General features: G+C 34.4%; 1 protein-coding gene across 5 annotated transcripts in view; it reads right to left on the reverse strand.

Annotated features, from left to right (window-relative positions):
• Positions 1-437: 437 nt before the first annotated feature.
• PDS5B (PDS5 cohesin associated factor B) overlaps positions 438-21,758 on the reverse strand; it is a 190,799-nt gene continuing 169,478 nt past the window's right edge. The window contains exons 25-35 of one of the 5 annotated variants that reach the window (XM_032403217.1): positions 20,979-21,183; positions 19,986-20,100; positions 18,112-18,244; positions 15,081-15,200; positions 13,854-13,916; positions 13,115-13,260; positions 10,245-10,344; positions 5,223-5,662; positions 5,022-5,129; positions 2,102-2,240; positions 438-800 (exon numbers count right to left, since the gene is read on the reverse strand). In XM_032403217.1, coding sequence (XP_032259108.1) covers positions 765-800; positions 2,102-2,240; positions 5,022-5,129; positions 5,223-5,662; positions 10,245-10,344; positions 13,115-13,260; positions 13,854-13,916; positions 15,081-15,200; positions 18,112-18,244; positions 19,986-20,100; positions 20,979-21,183 — 1,605 coding nt within the window. In that variant the 3' untranslated portion in view covers positions 438-764. Of the gene's footprint in view, positions 801-2,101; positions 2,241-5,021; positions 5,133-5,222; positions 5,663-10,238; positions 10,345-13,114; positions 13,261-13,853; positions 13,917-15,080; positions 15,201-18,111; positions 18,245-19,985; positions 20,101-20,978; positions 21,184-21,758 lie in introns of all 5 variants that reach the window. The other 4 variants (XM_032403215.1, XM_032403214.1, XM_032403213.1 and 1 more) reach the window with 4 other exon arrangements.

A 21,758-nucleotide genomic window follows, 5' to 3' on the forward strand; every position in this document is an offset into this window, starting at 1 on the left:
ATTTGCATGGTGTCCTCCCATCGGAGGCACCATTCAGGTGTAATGGCAGACAATATAGCACCTCTGAAGATTAAGGGTGCCTAGGAGTAAACACTAGGTAAGATACACAAGGGAAAGAGACCATTTAACTCTCCAACAAACAATGACATCAAGAAAATGACACCATTTGTTGAAAAAAATTTTTCACAGTAAAATTGCAGAGAATACAAATACTAACACTGACAGATTACTGCTTAAGATCTATCCTAACAAACTCTTTCCAAATCAATAGATCCAATAAACAGTTGGGTACTGTCAGTTTAAAGCCGCAGATAAAAGCTATACAAGCACTTTAGAAGTCAGAAACATTAAAGAAAGAAAGAAGAAAAAGAAAGAAAGAAAGAAAGAAAGAAAGAAAGAAAGAAAGAAAGAAAGAAAGAAAAGAAAGAAAGAAAGAAAAGAAAGAAAAAAGAAAGAAACAAAGAAAGAAAGAAAGAAAGAAAAAGAAAAAAAGAGAAAAAATATATTTACAAGTTTCTTCTTTAGTTTATGTCTACATAGCCATCGGACATCACACTTCCACAAGACTCCATAGTCAATGTTATCACCACGCGTATGGCTAAAGCGCTGTGACCACAAAACACATGAGGTCATCAAAGGAAGTTCCAACTGTCCACTCTCTGGCAGTCCCGCTTTGTGCATCAAAGGCTTTACTTAGCCTCAAGCTTGACAAAAAAATGCTTCTTCTCAAAGCTTTCACATAGAAAGTTATTAATTACATTTGTTCATCGCCTTTCTCTTTTAGAACTTCGCCGCCGTACCTTAAAAGAAAAATTACCAGATGCTTAATTAAAATACTAGACACAGCAGACAACTTTTCCCACAATAGAGAAAGAAAAAACTATTTTACTTTTCTATTCAATAATTTTAAAGAGAAATGAACAGAAATCAACGTCAAGAGCAAGAAAAACAATTGCAAATATTTTTTCACTTATGTTTCTGTGGTAAAAGAAAACATTTGATCCTTATGAACTTAGGCTTACAGTTGTCTTTCTGGGAAAACAGTTATTGAATGTGGATCATAACAATCATTAAATACATAGAGATAATCTGAAATTCAGACATATTACAACTTACTGGCAAGTACTAATGAAAGCATAACACTTTAGTTTTAAAAAGACCAGTATAAAGAGGAATATAAACAGAACAGGATTTTAATTAAATTTATGGTGCAGTTTTTGTTTTTGTTTTGTTTTGTTTTGATGAAGACAGAACTCTTTAGCCTTATTTTTATATTCAAAACAATAAACAAATACTTTAAGAAACAAGCCCAACAAGTTTGAGACCACACAGTTCAGATATTTTTCTGTGGTCTTAACCCCTTCACAACCCTGGTCCAATCATAAGTGCTGATTATGTTAAATAGCACAGAGGGGTGGGGGTCAACTCTGGGACTACATCTCAGAACACAGGTTTCTCTGTTAAGATGGCTGGCAGTACTGATTCAAAGACTCAGCATTAGTGTATCATCAAGAGAATACACCTTACTTAAATGTGTTAACTGTATTTCTTCCAACGAGAAATACTCAAGATGTGTTAACTGACAAAGCCATTCTTAAAAAAAAATTATCTCAGGAAGAATCACATTCCTACTTTTGTAAAAGAAAGGTCTATTACCAATTTTATAAATTTCAAAGACGTGATTTTATCCTATATGGTTAACTTCTAGTTTCTACTGTGAAACTCAAAGAAAAAAGTTAAGAAACATAAACCACAGTCTATTTAACATATAACAGTGCTCTAAAATCAAGGTACAACTTAAATGCCTGAAGTGTCAATATCAGACAGCTACCTGTTCTTCTCTACATTCAGCTTTCAACTTGATATTTACACTTTCACGAGGCTACAGCTATTATTCTCACTTAGAGTCTCAGTATTCCATAAAGGATGCTCTCTAATTATTCAAGCTGGTAGATGAAACAACTCTACAAACTAATGAAGAAAAGCAAATAAATACTTAGACTTATAAGTAAGAGCAAGTGCTATATGTATCTTACCAAATATTTACCAACTTTATTCTATATTCTATACTATCACACATGGTACTTTAATAAACACATACATTTACTGTAGAAACTTCCTCTTCCTCTGTTTCTTCCTGTGGAATATCATCATTGACAGGAGAGCTACCCTGAAACACATCTACTTCTTCACTTGAATCATTTTCTTTAGTAGCTGCTTGTTTGGAGCGTCCTACACGGCTAGAGTAAAACAGATATAAAATAAAATGAACATTCTGATCTTTAAGTAGTAGAAATGCTTTAAATATTTCATAAATTCTCATTTATTATCATTTTTATCCTTCATTACCTTACAAAACAAGAAATATTTTTCTTATTCTAAACCCTAAACCAATGTTTAATCCTAGAATCTCACCTATAAACACTGACCAAGTAACAAAATCATGTGTGACTGAGACCAATACCATAAAGGATTTTAAAACATAAACCAAAGTCTGCTCTTCCTTTTATCTTTCCCAACTCAGTAAATGGCATCTGTATCTCCTGAGCTTCTCAAAACAGAAAATTTGGAGTCCTTCTTACTACTGTACCACTCTTCATCTGGCCCCATAATTCTTACAAAGAAATCTCAAATCCTATTCACTTCTCTCCACCTCTATTGCTTCTACATTTCCAAACCATTCTCATCTCTTTACCTCTTCTCTAAAATGTAAAAATAGCTGATGTCACTCATTCCCCCTCGGTAACTCCCTGCTATACTGAGAGAAATTCCATAATCCTCCTTAATATAGTATTTAAGGCCCTGCAGACAGTCCTGGGGTACCTGTCCATTCTCCTTTCTTTCTACTCCCCAATTCCTCACAACTACACTGGCAAATTCTTGCCTTCCTTCAACTCTCTGAATTGGCCAAGATTTTTCCTACTTTGGAACCTTCAAATCCAATATTCCCTCCAATTGTGTTCTTCTTCCTGTTTTCCATCAGCCTAACTCCTACTATTCTCAAGAAATCAACTGTCACTTTCCAAAGAGAAAACTTTCCAATTCCCTAGCCCTTCCATTACTTTCTCTTACAGTACCCTAAATTTTCATCAGGGCACATATCACAATTTAGAATTCCCATATTTAAGTGTGATTATGCAATACATGCCCATTTAGATGGTAAATCCCATAAGGACAAGAACCATGTCTATTCTGTGCCACCATATCCCCCAGCACCTCATACTCTCTGAAACACAGGAGGCAATGAAATATATGTAATAGATACCACCATTTAATCAAATGTATCCCTCTCGATATTTTTCTATCTGCATATATATTCTTTCATTAAAGACTTTTTTTTTATTTGAGTACAGTTGACACACGTTACCTTAGTTTCAGGTGTAGTGATTCAACTTATTTATACATTATGCTATGCTCACCCCAAGCGTAGCTACCATCTATCACCATGCAATGCTACTACAATATCACTGACCATATTCCCTACACCATGCTTATGCATTCCCAAACTGGAAGCCCGTATCTCCCACTCCCCTTCACCCATTTTGCTCATACTCCCACCCCCACTACCCTCTGGCAACCATCGCCTTATTCTCTATATGGTAACTTTTTTTTAAAATTAAGACTACAGCTTATCACTTCTCTTAGGTAATCCAAAGTATTGTTTAATCCACACTCAAACCAAGTAATTTTTTTTACTTGATTCAGTTTTTCTCAATTCCACTGAGGTCAGAACAAGAAAAACAGGCAGATCATAACATATGTTATTCTACTAGTTCTAAAAAAAAAGAGGTTCCCCGTGAAGGGAAGATACACTGTTAAGACAGAATATAGAGTTTTTTTGCACTGATTTTTAAAAGAAATACTTGTTTGGTTTAGAACATTCGTATGAGGAAATGACATGATAATCATTTAAGTCCTTAATTTTTTGATGCCCAAATATAAACAAATTACAGTTATGAGCCTGAATGATATTTCTGTTATTTCCTCATTATAAAATTAATTCTGGAAATTTAATATTCCTTAAGAATTTGTTTAAAAAACAGTTATTTTCCGTAATTGAATCCAAACACATTTACAAAGCTATCACAAAAATATACTTACCTTTACTTTTTTACCCGAGGAAAAAATTAAATGGAAGAAGGCATGAAGTAGCTAGACACCCAGGCAACTTTTCCTCTTCCTGTGGAATACACAGGAATAGGAAATACTTCTAAGATAAGTATTTAGCCAAGGCACACTGGCAAGTCTGAAAAGCCAATGCACTGATGTAATTATGTAATGGGATTACTCTCAGGAAAATTGCAGAATTTCTGACTAATGGAAGACATGCTATTTTAGTTCCACTTAAATAACTGAGAAAAAAGGGCAAAATATACAAATTACAGTACTGATGTTCCTGCTACTTTAATAATCTTAGGTACAGATTTGTTATTGTAACTTCTTATAAACATATGTTTGTGTGAACTTCTAAAACTATTTATATGTAGGTATGGAGTGTTAATTTGATTAGAAAAGAAAAATTCAAAACATCAAAAACTCCAGATCTACATGTGATAATTTCAGTGGATGTAATTTAAAGAAAAATAATGCCTGTTACTTTCCTACACAATTCAAAGAATAAAAGCAAAAATGTAAAAACTATTTTTTTTTAAGTTGCTGAGGAAAGACATTAAGAAAAACTATAGTGTGGAATGACAAGGCAACCTGGTCAGTAAGATAGGATTATTTAAAAATACCTTCTCATCTCTTTAGGTACTATAAAGTCTGTATTGGAAATGATAAACTATATGTTATTCATTTAAAAATATTTGCCTAAAACCTGTAAAAAATGTACAAATATTATCAGAGAGTTAATTGGGATATCAATCACCTAGGTAAGTTTATAAAAATTTTATCTTACCTAGTGTAATGGGAGTAAATATATGAGATTTTAAATATAGCCCTATGTATATTTAAAAATTTATGAACTTTTGCAAAATAATTTGAAACTGGTTTGAAATTTAATATTATTTACAACTTACACATTTTTTTTTGGTTGTGATGGTGATGGCGTTTTTGATGGTCTTCCTCGTCCTTTCTGTGGTGTGGATTGTGTGGATTCAACTGCACTAGTTTCAGGAGATTCTGCTCTGCTTTGGAGAAGACCCAAATGTGCATAGCATCAAATTATGATTCACAACATAGTTACGAAACATATGCAGTTTAGAGTTGCACGTACTTACCTCTGTTGTGCTCTCCTTGATGTTCGGTGTTGTTTGCTCTTTGACTTCTGTTCTGTATTTCCACTTTGTCTTTCTTCTTCTTCCTCTTCTTCTGGTGCTGAAGGTCCAGATTTTTTTTTGGTTCCTTTTTTAGAAGTCTTCATTGTTGGCTCTTCTTTTGGTGTACCTCCACCAAGAGGTTTAGGTGGTCGGCCTCTTTTACCTTTCTTTGGTGGACTATTCTGTTCATCCTCATTTTCTAATATATCTTCTTTGAGCCTCTTTTCTTCAGGCCACTGCTGTTCATCTGATTCTGAAGCCGTATGGCCTCTCTTCCGTCCACGCTGACTACCTTTAGGTTTCTGTTCCTGTACCAACTTAGTGAGGTCATCCATACCTAATTTTTCTTCTGAATCTGTGACAGGTGCTTTTTTCCGGCTTCTAGGTTTGTCCAATTCAGACTAGGAATAAAAACCACAATTTCAAACATAAAATTGTAAGTGTGCATATTTTGAAAAATAAAACAAAAAACATGCTATCCACTTTGTCATAAAAATGTGCTTAAATAAAATGTAGAGTTCTTAAGCACATAAGAACCGTAACTACTTGTATTTTAACTAAAAAAATTATCCAGGGTAAGAGGATAAATTTTTATTTTTACTTAAGCTAGAGAGCTTCAAATGGAAACCTTTCAAGATCAGTATTTTATTAAATTATACATTTTAATGAAGAGCTATTTATTTCATTTAAAAAATTTCTAAATTCCTTGAACAATGGATAACTATACTAAAGTATAATGGATCTGCTTTGATAGTCAATTTAAGTAATTCTAATTTTACTACACAGTGTTTAAGACATAAAATATCAACTATGTTATATATCATGCTTAGACACCATAAAAAACTTTTATTTTATAAACAGAGGTTGCAAGATACAAAAGTTAAACATATTCATCACTTATTAAAAATTTTGAAAACACTTCTGAATCAAAGATACTGCTTCTTTTCATGTACAACTAATTAAAAACAAAAAAACAATTTAAATTATTTAATTGGTACTCAAATTTAAAATAAAAGCCTAGTCTACATTCAGAGAATTTAGGCACTGAGCAGAAGATGCAAACTGAGGAAATTCTCCAAAGAAATCAAGAACAGTATGAACCCTTATAGCTTCTCCATACACATACATGTATAAAACCCATAAATAAATGTAAATTTTATTTCCAAAAAGCTTATGCCAATTTACATTCTTAAAAATCAGTGGTAGAAAACAACAAAAATGATCTGATTAGTTTAATAGTCATTTTGTTTCCTGTCTACAAACTCCCTAATTATGCCACTGGTATTATGTTCTTCGCCCATTTGCATACTGGAGTCTTAGTATTTTAATCTACATTCTTGTGTATATTTAAATTTTAGTTCTATTTGTTATGGACTGAATTGTGCCCACACAAAATTCACATGTTGAAGCTATAACCCCTAATGTTATGGTATTTGAAGAAAAGGTCTTTGGGAAGATACTTCAGTTGAGATGAGGTCATGAGGGTGGGTGGGGCCCTCATTATAGAATTAGTCCCTTATGGGAAGAGACACCAGAGAGATCTCTCTGTCTCTCTCTACCATGTGAGGACACAGTGAGGTGGCCATCTGCAAACCAGGAAGAGAGCTCTCACCAGGAAGCAAATTGGCCAGCACTTTGATCTTGGAATTCCCAACCTTCAAAATGGTGAGAAAATTAATTTCTGTTGTTTAAGCCACCCAGTCTATGGTATTTTGTTATGGCAGCCTGAGCAGACTAAGACATTATTGTATCTTAATAGGATTTGAGATGAAGTTTTAAACTGTTTTTCCTATCCACCCCCCAAAGAGTATTCCAATCATTTAAAAAAACCACTGACTTATAATGCTTCCTTTATTTTGTATTATGTTTTAAAAATTAATAATGTTTCTGAGCTATTGTAACAGCAGCATAATATTTTACTAATTATAAATAAATACATTTGTGTCTGCCTGGGCTGATCTTATTATTACTCCTCTTTTTTATATTTATTTATTCTTCTACATGGACTTAAAATCACACTGGAATTTTAAAATTACATATATATTCATTTAGAAAGAATGGTTATCTTTTCTTATTTATTTTTCCCATTACAGAACATGGTATGCCTTCTTTCTCTTCAAGTCTTGTATGTCTCTCAATTTGGACATCTCCACATAGTTTCCCCCGACTTCTTTTTTAAGGAAGTTTTAGATCGATGGATGTGTCTGTCTGTCTGTCTACCTACCTACATATTTTTGTTGTTGTAGTGGTTATTATGGTGAAGCAAATCTCCTTTCACCCAAGTGTATACTTGATATAAAGAAAAATTAACAAAATAAAGTTAGTTATGCACATACATACATCTATTTATATGGCTACCATGCTAAATTCTTAGTTTTTCAATTGTTCTCTTATTTTTCTAAGAGTACAAAACAAATGAATGTCTCTTCTTTTTCACTGTCATATGTTTGACTGTTTCACATCTTCCTGAATTTGTCAAACATTCTAGAACAATCTTAAATAATAGTGAAGACAAGAGGTTGCTTGTTTTGCCGATTTTCAATAAAAATGCTTCAAGCATTTTGCCTTTATGAAGAATAACTTAAGAGTAACTGAATGAATAACTACTGATTTAAACAGATAAAACTTTTAGCATGTTAAGGAAGTATTCTGCTGGTATTAGTTTATTAAGAGTTCATATGTATCAAGAATGGATTTTAAATTGTATTTATGTCTTCCTGACATGACCTGAGATTATCTTGTTAGTATTCTTATTTGGTATACTGATTTGCTATATTATATTAAAAGATTTCTTAGCATTAAATTATCCTTACATTCCAGGAAAAATAGACCTGTAAGTGACTGGTTTTAATTTGTTAATGTTTATTTAGAGTTTTGTACATAAATTAATAATTGTTGTTACTCAGAGATGCATAGATAAGGGAAATACTGAACTAAAACTAAATTTAAAATTATCACCTCCAATTTAAAATGTTACAATTCATTTTGCTGTCCAAAAATGTGTAAGGTAGTTGAATTCCTTTATGCCCTGGAAAAGGTTGGTGGTTAATAGGATATTCTATGTCTGCTTTCTTGAGAATACTATAAATAATCTAGTTTGTTGAAGCACTACCTTCTCTAGTTTCTTTTTCATTTTGCACTGCACTGTCTTAAGAACAGAGGGAGTATAAAACTGAGGTTTGAAGCAGGAAACAGGGAAAATATATTATCTGTAAAACTAAATATTTGAATATAAATGTATATGGAAAATAATTCCCGTGTGGTGAAATTTTAACGTCAAAGTGGTAGCATATGCAAAGACAGTACTCTTTCACTATAATCTACTGGTCTTTAAATTGAACTTCTGTCTCATAATGCTAACCTCTTTGAGGATATTTCAGTTGATAAGGTTCTTGAAGTATTTCTGAAAATGGATGCAATGTTACACAAAAGGAAGCCAAAGGCCTCCATTATAATTATACAAATCAATTTCAAAAGCTCAGAATTTCAAAACTTTTCTATGAAATATAGAGACTTTGTTCTTCATTGCTCTAAAAGGTAGAACTAGACATAGAATTTATAGGATAACAAAACATTAAGAGTTCATCACAACCACGTTTCCCAGTTTTGGGAGGATGTGGGGATAAGGGAGGAGGACAGGATGTGGGTATGGGTGGCCTAGTTGATGTTTCCAATAAATAGGAGAAATTATAAGCTCTCCACCTAAGGCATTTTCAAGCATGTGCTAACCAACTCTCATAAATGCTAATGAAGGAATTTCTGCATTAAGTGAGAAGTAGGACTAGAAGACATAAATACCTTTTCCAATCAAGGTTCTCTTCTATAAATCCAGATAACAGGATTCCTTTCTGGCTAAGCGATCAATTTTTAATTCTGCTTGGGCAAAATTTTTAAACAGCCAATAAAAATCAGAATTTACAGTATAAATAGTAAGGATTTAGTAAGAATTTTAGAATTATAATTTTTTAAGTGGAAGAAAAACCTGGTAAAACAAATTACTGGAGAAACTTGAGAACAACTGAAAATCATTTAAACTTTTTGGGATATGTAATGTTGGGCCAGTGGAAGACAAGAAGGGCAGTAATATTTCAGCGAAAGCAAAAGTATTTTATTAATAACCTTCCACCTCTACTAACAGAGTAGGTTCAAATGCATTAACTTTTACTTTAATTATTAATCGAAAATATTGATCTTTATAATAATAAAACAGCAGCAACACCAATTAACTTAGGCTAATTCATTTATTCTGATAAACCTTACCAGCTAAGGAGCCACATTTTAGAGATAAAGAAACTGATTCAGACAGCCTCACTGATTATTCAAGAAATGTTTAAAGCTAACCTAGAAAGCCAAAATGTGTCCAATTATTAAGGCTATCAGGTGGTGTTGGAATACATAACAGTATTCTATATCTGCACTAAAACAAATCTGTCTTTAAATGACATTTATAAATTGTTTCTATCATACAAGTTATCATTGTTATTAAAATCTAAAAACTAAAGGCGGCCTTTATGAAGACTGTAGCATTTCCTACTAGTAGCATTTCCTTACTAGAAGCTTATTTAGTAATGAAAGGCCAAGAAATCATCTAAAATGGAGGAACCTTTAAGGACTCTTACTCTACCTCCCCCCTCCAACGCTAAGTTTAAGCTTACTGTGTTTTAAGAACAAGAACAACAACAACAACAAAAAACCCAAGCAGTTCTGAGTATGGGACTGGCATTTTGGTTTCAAAGATCTACAGAATAAAGATCACTTATTAGAATGACAAGAAATACAAGAGAATCAATATGTTTAAATTACCTGGTAGAGGATAATTATAAACCCAAATTGGTGGTTAAAACCATTAAAAGAAAATCAAATGTCAAATTTGAGAATAATATTAACTGGTTTCAGTGTAAAAATTATTATTTATACAGTAAAATTATTTTTATCATTATTATTATAATTATTATAAAATCAAACCAAATATCTCACCCTTACAAGATCAGAGTCGTCTCTCTTGTCACTTTTTTTTCCTGGCAAAGGTGAAGACATTGTGTAATCTTCATTTTCACTGTGATCCATTTCAGAGCTATCAAGCCTTTTAATATAGACATTTATAATCATTATTACAATGAAATAACTTAAAAGCTTTTTCTGTTCCCTAGTGTAGCTTTATAGCTTTATGAGGAAGTTTCATTCTTTTCAAAAAAGTATCCATTTTATTCTATCATATTTAGCAACAAACCAACAAGCAATGAATCACATTTAATTTAACATAATAGGGAAACTTTAAAAATCACAAATTTAGTTTTTTTCCTAAGTCTTTTTAAAAACTAAATTCTCTTTTCGAGTGGGCACATAAAGTAAATTAAAACTTTTCTTGTTAGCAAGTTGAATTGGCCTATATTACTACAATCTGCACTGTCCCCTATCTCTCTTATATCCCCATTCCACTTTTTCTTCTCTGTACTCTTAACACCCTCTAACACAATAAAGTTATTATGTTTACTCTCTACTAATCTTCCCCTGCTAGAATGTAAGCATGGATCTTCGGTCAACTGTACTGAGCAATTTATACTAAGCACTTATACCAGTGCCAGGCTTAAAGTAGGCATTCAATAAATACTTACTAAATGAATTAATAGCACATGCTCTCATTTATTGGTATAAAGGCTGTCTTCTGTCCTAGGTGATCACATCCTTAATCTGGCTTTAAAAACCATTTAAACATTGTTAAATCCTAAATCTCAATCTCTGACCCAGAAGCTACCCTGAGCTCTAGACTCACATATCCAATTGCCCACTCACTTGAATTTCTAATGGGCATCTCAACTTTAAACAGCCAAAACAGTCATTTGGACACTCCTCTTTTCCACATCTCCCCAGAAAAAACGCATGCACGCACACACACACACAAACACACACACACACACACACACACACACACACACACAGCCTGTTCCTCCTCAAAGGCTTCTACATCTCAGTAAATGGCACCACCACCTATATAAATACTCAGGCAAAACACCAAGGATACATCCTTTTTTTTTGAAAGATTTTATTTACTTATTTGACAGAGAGACAGAGAGAGAGCACAAGTAGGCAGAGCAGCAGGCAGAGAGGCAGAGGGAGAAGCAGGCTCTCCGCCAAGCAGGAAGCCCGATGCGGGGTTCAATCCTAGGACCCTGGGATCATGACCTGAGTAGGCAGACGCCTAACTAACCGAGCCACCCAGGTGCCCCCCTAGGATACATCCTTAAATATTCCCTTTCTGTAACTATTCACATCTAACCCATCAGCAAGACTATTTGGATCTACCATCAAAATAAATCCTAAATTTGACTATTTACCATCTTCTTCCCAGTTTATCCCTTCCCTGAAGTACTATTAGCTGACTCCTAACTGGTTTTTCTACCTCAATTCTAGTTCCTCTATTCTCTACAATCAAGGCAATCTAATAAAAGTACGAATCGGATCACCAGGCTCCACAGCAGTATCTTAGCAGAGGGGGAGGAGTCGAAGACAATACTGAGGCTCTTAGCCTAAATGACTGGGTGAATTAGATCTTTGATTATAACCACGAATTCGACAAGAAAAACCAGTAATTTAGGAAATGAGTTGCTGGAAATGTTTTGGTAATGCTAAGTAGGAGGCCATCCACTAGAAAATGTCCAAATGATATAGGTGAACGGTCACTTAGGTATCAGCCACTAATATGTATTAATACAGGAATCTAAAACAAGAGCTATAAATGTAATTTTTTTCAATTTCTACTATATTATATATCACTTGACAATTTATTCATTACAAGGAAATTGATAAGAAATTTCAGAATGTCTCCTTTCTTTATTGACTGGTTATAAACAATACAAAAGATAGCACAGTCTTTGCTAAAAACTAAGCAAAATCAATACACAGTGGCAGTTAAGCCCCGTACAAGGTTCTGCTGCTAACAAACGGTGTACAAAGCACTATACTAAAACTAGTGAAAATGTGAATTATTTTTTCTTCTTTCTTAAAAAGAAAAATCTGCAGAGCGTGATTTGAAAGTACAATTTAAAAAAAATTTTTTTAAACAAAAAAGTTTATACATGTACACAGGAAAAAGAAATTCAAACCAAAGAGTATATAAAATGATCTCCCTCCTACACTAGATTACCATAAGACGTTGTGTAGTCTTCCAGAAACTTTCTATGCATATAAAAGCCAATGTGAATACAAATCCTTTCTAAAAACTTGAAAATACTATAATACTGTTCTATTCTTTGCCTTTTTACTCAATAATGTATTGTCAAAATAATTCATATTAGCTCATACCTCATCATTTTTAATGATTATGTATTCCATTATACAGATGTACCATAATATAACAGTTTTACAACTGCTAGACATTTAGCTTATGTCTACCAACACAGGCTATACTAACAAGCTAAAATATGAAAGGCTAAGATGGAGTGCCTATCTAAAATAAGAGAGCAAAGGGACGCCTGGGTGGCTCAGTTGGTTGAGCGACTGCCTTCGGCTCAGGTCATGATCCTGGAGTTCCGGGATCGAGTCCCGCATCGGGCTCCCTGCTCAGCAGGGAGTCTGCTTCTCAGCTCTGGCCCTCCCCCCTCTCATGCTCTCTCTCTATCTCATTCTCTCTCAAATAAATAAATAAAATCTTTAAAAAAAAAAAAATAAAATAAAATAAAATAAAATAAGAGAGCAAATAAGTAAGAACTTGTAAATGGCTACCAGTGTTAAATGGGAATGTTCGGGTATGCACTGATTTCCATTCACTGACATTAAATGTTCTGGGTTCCATTATTTTAGATCTCATTGCCTTGCTGGAATCCTTATTGTAAAGTATGATATTAGGTTCTTACCTCCCTTTTATTCTTCCAGGAGAGCTTGGATTTGAGCTGCTGCTTGCATTGCTTACAGTTTCCATTCGTGATGACTTTGTCTGAGATTGCTTGCCAGCTGATGAAAGTGGCTTATTAACAGCTCCTAGAACATTGGTTGTTTTAGGCTGAAATGAAAAATGCATATCTCTTTCTATTTGATTAAAGCCAAGAGAAATTTACATGTAAAGAGCCATAAAAAATATCTGTCGAAGTGTTTACATACAAATCACACACACAAATATGCCTATCCTTAAACAAAATAAGGATTATGAATTGAGTATCACTTGTACAAGTGAAAAACTATACAGATGGCATGACAGTTAAGTTTTTTAGCTATCGGGAGGAAAAGGCTTACATAGAAAGTGAGAACAAATAAAATGTGCAGTCAACAAAAATAGATAATCAGACTCTTGCTCTGGAAGGACATAAGAAGATGTTTTTAACTTTAAGACTTTTTTTCTTGATATTACAGGATAAGATATTTAAGGATCAAGGTCTCCAGGCTTTATTATAAGCTACAAAATAAGTTCATGTATCTCAGCTTGCATCTATACAGTAAATATAATTATTTCTAACTAGCAAATGGAAGATGCCTAATAATTATATTTTTTATCTTAAGATATATCAATTTTAAAGAAATACAAAATAACATAGTTATGCCAATAATCATACTAAAATAAACTACCACATAAAAATTAGAATGACTCTCAAAACGTACTTTTCCAGGAGTGAAAAACGATTTCATTTCTGGAGGCAGATAATTTTTGGTGTTACTGAAATTCTACAAGCAAGGGAAAAAGTTGCAGTCAGTGAATACTGAAACACTATGCATGAGGTGGTTCGAAGCCAACAAAGCATAAAACAGCTTTTGTTTCACAGTACATAATAAAATACATATTTAAATAATCAGTCTAACACAAAATTTCAGTCACTGATTTTAAATACTGTAATAAGGGGCACCTGGGTGGCTCAGGTGGTTAAGCATCTGACTCTTGATTTCAGTTCAGGTCATGATCTCAGGGTTTTGAGATGGAGCCCATGTCATGCGAGCCTGCTTAAAGATTCTCTTTCTCCCTCTCCCTCTGTCCCTCCCCTCCCCTAAAAATAAATAAATAAATACTGTAATAAGTTTAAACTAATCTCATATCAACTCCAATATTAACAAAACATATCTGTACTCTAACACGTTAGAGCTCTGTAAGCGCATCAGAAAACCATGCTTCTATAACAATACTCTCCAGAGAAGAGACCACATATACTCCTGTTATCTTAATCACAACAAGATAAAAGCAGACAGTCCCTTTTAGCTACTGGGTGAGCCTACATACAAGGCTGTTGTAAATCACTATACACTGGTTAAACTTTCATTAGTATTTTACTTAAAAACAAACATAAAAACAAAAACAGTACTGGTAGTTTCCATACGCTCAGTCAATAGGCTTAGGTGCATTATGAATCTCTAAGAACGATTCTGGAAAACACCTATTGTATCTTGAGTTTTGTAAAAGTGGTTTAGGAACATTTTTGTAATGCTCCCTGGGTCTTGAACCTGTTCCTGTATCAGTTCTCTGCTTGTTTCTTCATACCAGTTATGAATCTCAATCAAGGCTTATAACTTCAGACTGTGTCTCTATCAGCATTCTCCTTCCCATTTTGGATCAATGGCCAATAACGACAGCTCTACATGCTTTGATCACATTTTTGCCTGAACTCACACACTGGCATAAAACTCTGAATGCAAACTCTAGATCATCTTGATTAATCTCTGAACCTTATTTGTGTCCTCTAGTTTGGCCCATATTCTAGTCTTGAACCACATTAGTAAGACTCATAGTGACTTTTCCATGACATTAGTAGAACGCTCTTGATCCTGAAATCTTCCCATAACCTAGGGCTGAGAAAACATTTTATTTCAATCTATACAAACAAAATCTACAATAACTACCTTGTCAGGTTGGGTGAAAAAACGAGCTGGTAGTACTGGGTCTTTAGGAGATTCCAAACTGTATGTGGTGCTCTTTGACATGATGATATTCATGGCAACATCACACACAGTATACAGTTTCTGCAATGGTATTAAAAAAAAATTAGATACTTAAGGTGGCATCCCCGACTCTGTGAATTAGGAGTAATTCTAGAACATGCAGTCAGTACAGGCATACCTCAGAGATACTGCAGATTCAGCTTTAAAGCACCACAATAAAGCAAATGTTGTAATTAAGTGAGTCAAATGAATTTTTTAGCTTCCCAGTGCATATAAAAGTTATGTTTACACTATACTATAGTCCACTGACTGTGCAATAGCATTATGTCTAAAAAACAATGTACAATGTAATTATAGTACAAGTAATTAAAAAATATTTTATTGCAGGGGTGCCTGGGTGGCTCAGTCAGCTGAGTATCTGACTCTTGATCTCAGCTCAGGTCTTGATCTCAGGGTCATGAGTTCAAAGCACCGCACCAAGCTCCATACTGGGCATGGAGCCTAAATAGATAGATAGATAGATAGATAAGATAGATAGATAGATAGATAGATAGATAGATAGATAGATAGATAGATAGGTAAATAAATAATTTTAGAAAAATTTATTGCTGAAAATGCTAACCATCATCTGAGCTTTCAGTGATTTGCTATGTTTTTGCTGGTAGGGAGTCTTGCCTCAATGTTGATGGCTGCTGCTGATCAGAGTGGTGGTTGCTGAACTGTGGTCATTTCTTAAAACGAGACAATAATGAAGTTTGCTGCATTGACTGACTCTTCCTTTCATGAACAATTTCTCTGTAGCATGTGATGCTGTTTGACAGCATTTTACCCACAGAAGAACTTTCAAAATTAGAGTCAATCCTCTCAAACCTTACTCCTGTTTTATCAACTAAGTTTTTGTAATACACTAAATCCTTTGTTGTCATTTCAACAATCTTCACAGCATCTTCACCAGGAGTAGTTTCCATCTCAGGAAACCACTTTCTTTGCTAATCCATCACAGGCAACTCCTAATTCATTAAAGTTTTATCATGAAATCGCAGCAATTCAGTCACATCTTTAGGCTCCACTGGCAAGTTCTCTTGCTGTTTCCACCACATCTGTAGTTCCTGCAGCCATGGAAGTCTTGAACCCCTCAGTCATTCACGAGGGCTGGAATACACTTCTTTCAAACTCCACTCCATGTCGATAATCTGACTCCTTCCCATGAATCACAAATGTTCTTAATGGATGTAAAATGGAGAATCCTTTCCAGGTTTTCAATCGACTTTACCCAAACTTATCAGAAGAATCACAATCTATGGCAGCTATACCCTTATAAAATGTACTTCTTAAATAGTAAGACTTAAAAGTCGAAATTATTCCTTGATCCATGGGTTGCAGAATGGATGCTGTGTTAGCAGGCATGAAAACAGCATTAATCTCATTGTATATCTCTGTCAGAGCTTTTGGATGAACCAGTGCATTATCAACAAGAAATAAGATTTTGAAAGGAATCTTTCTTTCTTAGCAGATCTCAAGTATGGGCTTAAAATATTCAGTAAACCATGTTGTAAACAGATGTGCTGCTATCCAGGCTTTGTTGTTCTATTTATAGAGCACACAGAGTAAATTTAGCATAATTCATAAGGGCCCTAGGATTTTCAGAATGGTACAAGAGCACTGGCTTCAGCTTCAAGTCACCACCTGCATTAGCCCCTAACAAGAGAGTCAGCCTGTCCTTTGAAGCCACGCATGGACTTCTCTCTAGCTATGAAAGTCCTCAATGGCATCTTCTTCCAAAAGAAGGCTGTTTTATCTACATTGAAAAACCGTTTTTTAGAGTAATCACCTTCATTAATTACCTTAGCTGGGTCTTCTGGGTAACTTGCTGCAGCTTCTTTATCAGCACCTGCTGCTTCACCTTGTACTTTATGCTATGGAGCTGGCTTCTTTCCTTCAACCTCATGAACCAACCTCTGTTAGCTTCTACTTTCTTCTGCAGCTTCCTCACCTCTCTCAGCCCTCACAGAATTACAGAGTTAGGGCCTTGCTCTGGATTAGGCTTTGGCTTAAGGGAATGTTATCACTGGTTTGATCTCCTATTCAGGCCAAACTTTCTCTGTATCAGCAATAAGGCTGTTTTGCTTTCTTATCATTTGTGGTTTTCACTGGAGTAGCACTTTTAATTTCCTTCAAAAACTTTTCCTTTGCATGCACAAGTTGGCTAACTATTTGGCAAAAGAGACCTAGCTTTCAGCCTATCTCAGTTTCTACATGCCTTCCTCACCAAACTTCATCATTTCTAGCTTTTGATTTAAAGTAAGAGACATGTGACTCTTCCTTTCACTTGAACACTTAGAGGCCACTGTAGGGTTCTTAATTGACTAATTTCAGTATTGTTGTGTCTCAGGGAACAGGGAAGCCTGAGAACAGGGAGAAATATGGGGGGACGGCTGCTGGATAGAGCAGTCAGAACATACACAACATGTGTCAATTAAGTTTGCCATCTTAGGTGGGTACAGTTTGTGGCACCCCAAAACAATTACAATAGTTGACATCAAAGATCACTGATCTCAGTTTACCATAACATAAACAGTAACAATGAAAAAGTCTGAAATACTTGTTGAAATGTGACACAGAGACATGAAATAAGCAAATGCTGTTGGAAAATGATGCCATGAGACTTGCTCAGTGCAGGGTTGCCACAAACCTTCAACTTGTAAAAACAATGCAATTATCTGCAAAGCACATTAAGGTTATGACTATATGCAGTTTTCAGTACAACAGTGTAAGTCAAACTATTATGTTCATTATTTCCTTGTAACAGCACTACCACTAATTTCCGTATTAGTAATTCTACATCGGTAATTCAAACTACTAATAGAAATACTAATTATTAAATACTAATAAAAAGACTTGATAATGTCTATACATACTACAGAAGTAGCATATCCACACTAGAATGCTTATATCAACATGGAATCATAATTATTCAAAAAGAATTACATACTTCATTCATTTTTGCATCATCTGGTCCTTGGGCATCTTTTGTTTGTTTAATATTTTCTACCATCTTTCTGATAAATGCATGACTGTTATTTTCATTTTTAGCCATTAATATTTCTAGAACGAACCAAAGACATCTAAAAAAAGGAGGGGGGAGAAAAAGAAATGAAGTGGAAAAAACTGGTTGCTTAATATAGATACAATAATTCCAAATATAAATACAATAAACTCCACAAAAGGAAAAAATTAAAAAGAGAAAACCACCTATCAATCAACAGAGAAAAAAGGGTATGTCACACATACATATCATAACTTATCAACAATGTAAGTGTGAATTCACAAGACCCCTTCCCAAAAATTCACTAATGTTCCCAAGGAGGCAGGTTAAAAAAGAACTTAAATGGTGAAGCGAATGAAGTGATCCTAACTCCTAGCAATGATTGGGAGGGAAGAGACTGCCTAAAGTAATAACTGGGCCCTGGATAAAATGAAGCCTCAAATACTCAAGACTGACTGCAATCCTGATTGGAAGTTTTCAAGAAAATAGAACTACCCCACTCAGTAGTTAAGAATCTCCCTGAATAAGTTAGAGAAGAAAAAGTCATGGCTGACAACTACACATACTGTCTTTGCTTAAAGAGGGAAAAATTAAAAGGAAGTTTCACTAGCTAAAGTTATTTACATAAAACTATTCTAGAACAAACCAAAAGTGCTTTATCACTTTACAGACAGAATGGGACAGGGTTTTAGCACAGAGGAGAAAAGTAAGGAAGAAGAGAGAAATGTGAAGCAAGGTATCATTCTAGAAGGGGAAAAATAACGTTAAGGATCTCAGGTATAGGATAAGTTCTCCTGGAGTAGCTCTCTGACAGAATGGGGAGATTACTCATGACTATACTGGGGCAATTTAAAAATAAACCAAATGTTTAGTAAGTTCCGAAGAACATCAAATGTATTTCAAAAACCAAAGTTCTCTGAGAAAGTGGGGTGGTTAAAAGTTTTCATTAGTTACAATCACTCTAACGCAGAACTCATTTTGGGAGAATTGCTTGTTTTTAAAAAAACAGAAACTGTGGCTTTTCCCTTGCCATGAGAAAGTTATAAGTAATTTGATTTTATCTCTTAAGGCACCTCAAATATTTAACTATATAATATTTCTATGAACTAAGAAACCAGCAGTTATTTTAACAGGAAGCTAAAGGCATAATAAATTCATTTATTCAAAACCACAATGGTAATCCTTTATTATAGCAGAAAGAGAACTAGGGTCTCAAACTTAAAGAACTATGCTGGTGTTATAAAGATTTCTCTAAACACCATTATATTTCCCTATTCCACACCCAGGCATAGATGGTTTTTTGGCCTCTCAACAATAATCTTTGAAAGAATTACAAGTGTCATAAACTTGAAATAGAATCACCAATGAAGTCGTAAGTGGGGTAGTTCCCTGGTTACCAACTTGGCCCATTATTAAATTAGACCATTCTCTCTTCCTACAGAGGAAGACAGTTACTGCAAAGAAAAAGTGCTATGTGAATAAAGCCCACATGAAAATCCAGAGTTGCAGAAGAAAGTAGGAAAAGACAGGAACTGGAACAGTAGCTTTTAATGGACTGCATCCTAGAAAAGAAATGCCAGAACGGTAGAGAAACAGAATAGTAGTACAGTAATTGTGCTAAATTAAGTTTTGGAAAATCACATAGGAAATGAAATATGAAGAGATGGTATGAAAAAAGAAAAACAAGAGAATAAGGGAAAGAACCTTAAACTCCTAAGAAATTAAATAAATCTAATAAACTAATTATAATGGAGATTCCATTATCAGCAGCGAAGAAAAAAAACTTCAGAAAACATGAAAATGGGATGAAAAAGTCTTACTCTTTAACATCTTTAAGTTGTTCAATATCCTGTACTTTGACATAATCTGGGTCATGTGCCAAAAGGTGAATTGTATATGGAACAACATATTCTGGTAGAAGAGACAATAATTTTTCTGAAAAAGAAAAAAACAAGACAAAACAAAAATATCCAGGTTGTTAGAAAACCAAATCTTACTCTTTCTGTCTGACTCTGATACCATATTTCCTGCATTCCAGTAGTTTACCCACATGGCTAGAAGAAAAATATACTGAAATGTCTAGTGCTGAGGAACATCAAAAACAAGTTTATTTACTCATCCACCACGTCCAATATTGAAATGCCTACTAAATGCACCATTTGTTGAGGCTATAAAGACACATATTTTCATTTCCAAATGCACATGGTAAAAAGTGACCAGAACAAACTATCCAAGACTAAGAAATTAAGAAACATAAGATCCATTTTTCTTATTATGAGCAACCGTATGTTTAAGACTCCCTTAAGCTGCTAAGCAAAAATATGATACATCTTTCAATGTTAATACCGCACAAATATAGGATAATTGATACTATTTGATAATAATATAGATGGGATAAAGTGAGCAGATTAAAAACAGGCACAAAAGCACCTGATACTAACATCAGCTCCAGGTGAGAATGATGAAAAATGAAAGACCTGTACTTTTTTAATCTAAAAGACAGTACTTAAGACAATCTTTATATGTATTATCTGTATTTTACTGTTTTATTTAAAGTATCTCCAGTGTCAGTGCTTATTTTCCTTAGCCATTTAGTCAGTTATATAAAGAGATATGGGTTGCTATTTAAATACCTATGCATTTATATTTTAAAAATGACCTTTTTTAAAGGAAAGCAGTTACTGAAAAATAGTAACAACCTTATATTTAACGACTGCCGATTAGACAATAATAAATAACAGTAACATCATTTTGTATTCTATAAAACTGAAACTGGCTAGAAAAGTATACTTTTCATTTTCATATATGCTTACCACTAACAGCTGCATGCTGCTTCAGATACTCGCGTCTCACATTTATATTTTTTACCAGACACTGCCTAGCATGAGCTCTTCTCTCTTTTACAGGATCTTTTGCACAAAGTGCACAGATTGCCATATACTCAAGTGGAAGCCGTAATCGGGAAAGGCCTTTGTGAAGTTTCTGAGCAAACACTTGTCTTACTTGATAGCATTCATCCTGTAAAGACATAATTATTCCACAGATTACTCATATGGCAGCAAAGAGTAAGTAAAACCCCAAATACAAAATTTGAAGGGTAAAGGAGACTAAGTGTATTCACAACCATTGCTTCTGCTCACAAGACTGAGATGTTGTGATATGTTAATTTCAAGGCTGGAGTGTTTACCTGGACCCTAATTAATAACTACCAGTTACATGTGTTAGAAAATAATGAATGTATTTTTTTTTTTTTTTTTAGATTTTATGTATTCATTTGAGACACAGATACAGAGAGAGAGACAGAGAGAGCATGAACAGGGGGAGAGGCAGAGGGAGAGGAAGAAGCAGGCTCCTTGCTGAGCCAGGAGCCTGATGTGGGGCTTGATCCCAGGACTCCGGGGTCATGACCTGAGCCGAAGGCAGACACTTAACCATCTGAGCCACCCAGGCACCCCAATGAATGTACTTTTAAAAAAAAAGATTTTATTTACTTATTTGAGAGAGAAAGAAAGAGATGGAGAGCACAAGCATGAGCACGGGGAGGGGCAGAGGGAGAGGGAGAAGCAGACGCCCCATGAGCAGGGAGCCCCATG

Source organism: Phoca vitulina, unplaced genomic scaffold (assembly GCF_004348235.1).
Source record: "Phoca vitulina isolate PV1807 unplaced genomic scaffold, GSC_HSeal_1.0 scaffold5, whole genome shotgun sequence".
NCBI lineage: Eukaryota > Metazoa > Chordata > Mammalia > Carnivora > Phocidae > Phoca > Phoca vitulina.